The sequence below is a fragment of the Dipodomys ordii genome, unplaced genomic scaffold, assembly GCF_000151885.1.
Source record: "Dipodomys ordii isolate 6190 unplaced genomic scaffold, Dord_2.0 Scaffold68, whole genome shotgun sequence".
Classification (NCBI taxonomy): domain Eukaryota; kingdom Metazoa; phylum Chordata; class Mammalia; order Rodentia; family Heteromyidae; genus Dipodomys; species Dipodomys ordii.
Genome location: NW_012267284.1, coordinates 6,748,366 through 6,755,224, shown reverse-complemented (window position 1 = coordinate 6,755,224; position 6,859 = coordinate 6,748,366). Strand labels below are relative to the sequence as shown.

The 6,859-nt window shown below is 48.2% G+C and overlaps 2 protein-coding genes across 2 annotated transcripts in view; both read right to left on the bottom strand.

The window, feature by feature from the left end:
* Window positions 1-2,206, bottom strand: part of Zscan25 (zinc finger and SCAN domain containing 25) — a 14,289-nt gene extending 12,083 nt beyond the window's left edge. Inside the window, exon 1 of the mRNA XM_013023423.1 lies at window positions 2,081-2,206. The gene's annotated coding sequence lies outside the window, so the exon portion shown is untranslated. The remainder of the gene's footprint in view (window positions 1-2,080) is intronic.
* Window positions 2,207-4,088: 1,882 nt separating this feature from the next.
* Window positions 4,089-6,859, bottom strand: part of LOC105990909 (transmembrane protein 225-like) — a 5,987-nt gene continuing 3,216 nt past the window's right edge. The window contains exons 4-5 of the mRNA XM_013023434.1: window positions 5,194-5,402; window positions 4,089-4,126 (exon numbers count right to left, since the gene is read on the bottom strand). Coding sequence (XP_012878888.1) covers window positions 5,230-5,402 — 173 coding nt within the window. The 3' untranslated portion in view covers window positions 4,089-4,126; window positions 5,194-5,229. The remainder of the gene's footprint in view (window positions 4,127-5,193; window positions 5,403-6,859) is intronic.

Below are 6,859 nucleotides of genomic sequence, written 5' to 3'. Positions count from 1 at the left end.
AAAAAAAAAAAAAAAAAGAAAGCCAGGGCAGAAAAGTGTCCATGAGACTTCTATCTCCAATAAACTACTCAAAAAAGCTGGAACTGGAGCTGTGACTCACGTGGTAGAACACTGGGCTTGAGCACAAAGAGGCTTAGGGACAATACCCAGGCCCTGAGTTCAAGCCCCAGGACCAGAAAAAAAATTTTAAAAAAAGGACTGGGAAGGTGGCTCAGTGTTAGAGTGCTTGCCTTGCATGCATGAGGCCCTGGGGTTTGATTCCTTAGCACCACATAGGCAGAAAAAGCTAGAAATGGTTCTGTGGCTCAAGTGGTAGAGCGCTAGCCTTGAGCTGAAGAGCTGAGGGACAGCGTCCAGGCTCAGAGTTCAGGCCCCTTGACCCACAAGTAAAAATAAAAAATAAATTTAAAAATTTAAATATAGTGCTGGGAAGGTGGCTCAGTGGTAGAGCGCTCTCCTTGCATGCATGAGGCCCTGGGTTCGAATCCTCAGCACCACATAAGCAAAAAGAAACAAGCCAGAAGTGGTGCTGTGGCTCAAGTGGTAGAGCGCTAGCCTTGAGCTGAAGAGCTGAGGGACAGCGCCCCATGACCAGACCAAAAAAAAAAAAAATTAAATATATATAGTAGAGAGAGAGAGAAATTAACTGAGACAGGAATCCCCAGAGACTGAGGCAGGAGAACTGCAACTTCGACAACAAAGCAAGACCCTGTCTAAAAATTACAAATTAAGCTGGGTGTGGGTGTCTATCTGTGATCCTATCTACTCAGGAGGCTGAGAGCTAAAGGTTCTGGTTTGAAACCAATCCAGACAGGAAAGAGTGAAACTCTTCATCTCCAATTAACCACCAAAAAGTCATGAGTGGAGCTGTGGCTCAAATGGTAGAGTGCCAGCTTTCAACGAAAAAGCTAAGGAAGCCTGTCCAGGCCCTGAGTTCAAGTCCTAGTATAGAAACAAATAAGTACATAAGCAAGCAAGCAAAGGATGAATGTCAGCACCTGGTGGACAGGAGGGTGAGTCCTAACCTCTGTGCTGCCCTTCAGGAAGGAAACAGACCTGAACCCCGAAGAGAAGTGACTAAATAGAGAAAGAACAGGAGGTGTGCCCAAGCTTCTGACAAATAATCTATTCGGCATTTGTATATTTATCCTCCTCAAAAAATTTTTGGTTAGGTTGGTTGCTTTTGTTTTGTTTTGGTGCCAGTACTGAAGTTTGAACTCAGTTTGGCCTCACTCTCACCTTCGGGTTCACCGCTGGCACTCTACCACCTGAGTCAAGCAGTTTGCTAGCTATTTTGGAAATGGAGTCTGGTGGACTTTTCTGCCCGGCTGGCTGTGAACCACGACTTTGCAGATCTCAGCCTCCAGATTAACCAGGATTATAGTCAGGGGTCACCAGCGCACAGCTGTTGGTTTTTTGGGAGAATCCTAGTGCTTTTTTTGGGGGGTGGAGGGGGGGTCCGGTCGTGGGGCCTGAACTCTGGGCCTGGGCGCTGTCCGTCAGCTCAAGGCTAGTGCTCTACCTCTTGAGCCACAGAGCCACTTCCGGCTTTTTTCTTTTTGCTTATGTGGTGCTGAGGAATCGAACCCAGAGCCTCAGGCATGCAAGGCAAGCGCTCTACCAACTGAGCCACCTTCCCGGCCCAGAATCCTAGCTTTGTAGCTCAGAATGTCCTCCAACTCCTGCTATTCCAAGTTGGGCTTCCAGCGTGCTGGGATTACAGGTATTCACTACCAAGTCCGACCGTCAAGCCCAATTTACATCTTACTGTCTACGATATGCAGTTTCCCTGCTGTGTCGGGGTTTCTCCGTCTGGTTGTATAGCTATTGCACTAGTTCCCGCCACCGGTGCGTACAGCACTGGTACAGACTGGTGCGTACACAGGTACCAGGGTCTCCTTCCACCTTTCTTCCAGGTATGGTACTAGACAAACAGGAGACTTCGCGTGGCTGTTCTTTCAATAGCCCGTCCTAGGTCCTGTTCTAAATCCGTACTTTCACTTTTCAAAAATTCCCCCCGGGTTCAAGTCCACCCCGCGTTAGGCCACACAGGGCCTGGTGGGACCAGCCACGCTCCTACCTGAGCTATCGCGATGCGACGCGACGCGGTACGTTCGAGCCCCGCTCCGCAGAGCCACGGCGTCGCAGCTACCCCACAGCCAGCCCTGCCGCCGGTCCGCCGCCACCTCCGCCGCCCGCCGCCGAGGCCCCGAACCCCGGCTCTCTCCCACGAGCACCCACACCTGAGCGGGCCTCGCCTGAACGCTCCGCGAACCGGAAGTAGGTGGCGGAGGCTGTCGGACAGGTGCGCAGGACAAGATAGGCCACTTCCGTTTCCCCTCTAGGGCGCTGGGAGGTCTCGGAGGTGCGTCTCGATGGTCTTGCGTCACCGCCAATAGGCTCCGCCCTCCGGGCTGACGGCGGCGCGCAGGTTTCCCGCGCGGGCTCGGCAGTGTCTCTGCTGTGCCTTGGCCCCTGCTTTCCTCCTGTGGATGGGGTTCAGTGTGTTGCACGGGTCTGTTTTGCGCTACGGTGCTTTAGAAGAAGCGTAGAAGGAGGGAGGGTGGGATAGAGGAAACACTGGACATATCGCCTGGAGCACAGGGTGTGTGTGGAAGGGAGGGAGCGGCCGGGAGCCTATGGGGAGTGTGTGCTGTAATCTGGGAAGGCTTCCTGGAGGAGCAAGACAGTTGAAGTGTGGACCCAGAAGTGCCAGGAATTGGTGTTATTTCCACATCAGCAGAGTCACTACAATGCATGGCTGCACTAGCATACAGCACACACTCTCTCCTGCCTGTAATCCTAGCTGCCTAGAAGGCTGAGACCCAGAAGATTGAAGTTCAAAAATTCCTCAATTCTCCATTCGCAAAATAAGCAGGAAAAAGGGTCCGGAAGATGAGTCAAGTGTTACAGCAAGCTGAATGAGCACACGGTCCTGAGTTCAAATCTCAGTACCAAAAAAATGAGTTTTCATTACTTGAGTAAATTTCCTAGGGAATGCATCTGTACATTAGCTTTTTGTATTCCAGTCTTGGGGCTTGAGCCCGAGGCTGTCCCTGAGCTTTTTTGCTTAAGGCTAGCACTCTTACCACTTGAGGCATAGCTCCACTTCGGGCATTTTTATTAGTGATTAATTGAACTTGTGAATCTTATGGACTTTCCTGAATGGGCTGGCTTGGAACTACAATCCTCAGATCTCAGCCTTCTACATGATCTACAGGTGCTGTGCTCTTTTTGTCTTGTTTTGCTTTGGTGTTGGTACTGGGGCTTGAACCTGGAGCCTTTTTGCTCAAGACTGGTCTGCTACCATTTAGGCCACATTTCCGTTTCTAGTATTTTGGTAGGTAATTAGAGATAAGAGTTTCATGGACTCTTCTGCCCAGGCTGGCTTTGAACCATGATCCTCAGAACTTAGCCTCTTGATACCTGGCTATCATCTTGATTGTGGTGACGGTTTTTACTGGAATATTTGTCAAATTTTGTGGAGTTACATACTTGGTGTGCAGTTCTTGTCAGTTCTACCTCAATAATGCCACTACCTTTGCCATTACTAAGGCTTGAACTCACTGGGGCTTTTTTCACTCAGGGCTAGCTAGCACTCTACCACTTGTGCATGCCTTGCAGGCCAGTTTTTTGTTCATTATTTGGGGATGGAGTCTCTCAGACTTTCCTGCCAAGGTTAGCTTTAAACCTAGTCCTCAGATCTCGTAATTCCAATAAAAGAGAAATAGTCTGAGCATGCAGGAAACCTCTGGCCATCTTTTTGGTCATTAGTCAGGGTACCATACATGTAGGGAGGGAAAGCTGCTATGTTGGTAGATGACTTGCCTTTACTTCTCCTATATGCACAGACTTCATTAGGTTCAAGCTTCTGGTCCCAGGAGACAAATTTTTGCCCCCTTTCTCAGCCCCAAATCTCCCCTCCTCCAAATACATATTGGGGAACATTTCCTGTACTAAGACATGCATTTATCTAGGAACATGACTTTTTAATATCAATGCAAATCCTGTGAGTGGGTCTACTCTATATGTTGCTTTAAAAATCTCACTTCCTTTGATCATGTAATAAATATTCTTTCATCTCCTCATTGCCTCCAGGCTTGGTTTTTAAGGTATGAATCAACACCTGAAAAATAAAGAAAAAAGAAAAGAAAGTTATTCAAGCCAGGAACTGGTGGCTCATGCCTGTAATCCTAGCTACTCAGGAGGCTGAGACCTGAGGAACACAGTTCGAAGTCAACCTGGGCAGAAAAGTTCCCATGGGACTTACCTCCAGTTGACCACTCAAAAACTGGAAGTGGTGCTGTTGCTCTGGTGGTAGAGTGCTAGCTAAGAACTACTAATTGTACGAAGGAGAAAGACAGTCACTATAGCGTGAGGGAAGTGGAGGTTTAACTTGACCCTCAGAAGTTCCTCAAAGGGCTGGGCGCTGGTGGCTCATGCCTGTAAACCTAGCTATTCAGGAGGTTGAGATCTGAGGATCTCAGTTCAAAGCCAGCCTGGGCAGGAAAGTCCATGAAAGTCTTATCTCCAATAAACCACCAGAAAACCGGAAGTGGCGCTGTAGCTCAAGCGGTAGAGTGCTAGCCTTGAGCTGAAGAGCTGAGGGACAGCACTCAGGCCCAGAGTTCAAGCCCCAGGACTGACAAAAAAAAAAAAAGTTTCTCAAAAGCAGCAGAGAGGCTGGGTGCTAGTGACTCACATCTATTATCCTAGTTACCCAAGAGGATAAACTCTGAGGATGGTAGTTCAAAGCCAGCCTAGGCAGGACAGTCCATGAGACCCTTATCTTTTTTTTTTTTCTTTTTTCCAGTCATGGGGCCTGAACTCTGGGCCTGGGCGCTGTCCCTCAGCTCTTCAGCTCAAGGCTAGCTCTCTACCGCTTGAGCTACAGCGCCACTTCTGGTTTTCTGGTGGTTTATTGGAGATAAGACTTTCATGGACTTTCCTGCCCAGGCTGGCTTTGAACTGCTATCCTCACATATCAGCCTCCTGAGTAGCTAGGATTAAAGGTGTGAGCTATTGGCACCTGTGAGACGCTTAGCTTTAACCAACAAAAAGCCAGAGTAGAGCTGTGGCTTAAATTATTAATATAGTTACAGCTGAGGGACAGAGCACAGGCCCTGAGTTCAAGCCCCAGTATCAGAGAGCAGCAGGAGAGCAGAGTCACATACACTAGGAACGCGTACTCACCTGGCTGGAAAGAATGGTAGAAGGCGATATCTTGGGCTAGATAACTGTTTCTTCCTTCAGCAGTGTCTCCTTCTGTATGGAACTGAGGTCTCCTCCCAAATTCTCTAGCTTCTCCAGGTGTGGAGTCCCCTGGGTCTGCTCAGTGTTCTGGGAAATGGGCAACAAATGGCAGCTAAGGCAGGTTATTTCCTCAGAAAGGCAGATGGCACCTAGGTTAGAGCAAAAGCTTGGGTCAGGTTGGAGAGAAAGAGTGCAGAGCTCAAAGCTCCCTCATGTAATGCAAGCCCCCTCTGTCTTGGGGCCTCCTTCCATGGCTCCCCCTCCAGAAGAGTGCCTCAGGAATAGAATGAGTGCTTCCAACCACAGGAATACCACCACATAGATAGAAACCACAGAACCATGGAAAGTGGGAAATAATCTTATCAGGAAAATCCAGGCTTCTTGATGCCTAGCTCAAGAGGCTCAGTAAAGTAAAACAAAAGGGCAAAACAAAAAAGGATGTTCATAAAATAAAAATGAAGGGGCTGGGAAGGTGGCTTAGTGATAGAGTGCTTGCCTAGCATGCAGTAAGCCTTGGGTTCAATTACTCAGTACCACATACACAGAAAAAGCCAGAAGTGGCACTGTGGCTCAAGTGGTAGAGTGCTAGCATTGGGCAAAAGAAGTTCAGGGACAATGCCCAGGCCCTGAGTTCAAGCCCCAGTACTGGCACAAAAAAAATTAAAAATAAACAAAGTGAGACAGTGTGAGTAAATAATAAAAGCTATATTAAGGCTTTTTTTTTGTCCATCATGGGGCTTGAACTCTAGGCCTGGGCGCTGTCCCTCAGCAATTCAGCTCAAGCAAGCGCTCTACCACTTGTGCCACAGTACCACTTCCAGTTTTCTGGTGGTTTATTGGAGATGAGTCTCATGGACTTTCCTGCCTGGGCTGGCTTTGAACCAAGATCCTGAGATCTCAGCCTTCTGAGTAGCTAGGATTGCAGGCGTGAGCCACTGGTGCCCGGTTAGGCTAAATTTTTTTTTTAACTTACATTTTCAGCATTACAAAAGAGCAGATACTCTCAGCAGAAGCCTAGCACAGGCTCATGCCTGTAGTTCTAGCTACTCAGGAGGCTGAGCTCTGAGGATCACAGTTCAAAGTCAGCCTAGGTAAGAAACTCTGTGAGACTCTTATTTCCAATTAACTAGCAAAACAGCTAGGAGGCGCCCGGACTTCAAACCTCAGGACTATTAATAGCCAGGTGCCAGTGGCTTACACCTATAATCCTAGCTACTCAGGAGGCTAAGATCTGAGGATTGCACTCAAAGCCAGCCCAGGCAAGGAAGTCCATGAGACTTTTATCTCCAATTAACTATCAGAAAACCGGAAATGGCACTGTGGCCCAAAGTAGTAGAGTGCTAGCCTTGAGCTGAAGAGTTCAGGGACAGCATCCAGGCCCAGAATTCAAGTCCCACAAACAACAACAACAAAAATCTATTGAAATATAAGCAAACAACAAGAGAATATAAAATGACAAGACTTATGACAACACTTATAGTTATGAAAATAGGTACAATAAAAATCGTAACAGAAGCCGGGCGCTGGTGGCTCACGCCTGTAATCCTAGCTACTCAGGAGGCTGAGATCTGAGGATCACGGTTCAAAGCCAGCCCGAGCAGGAGAG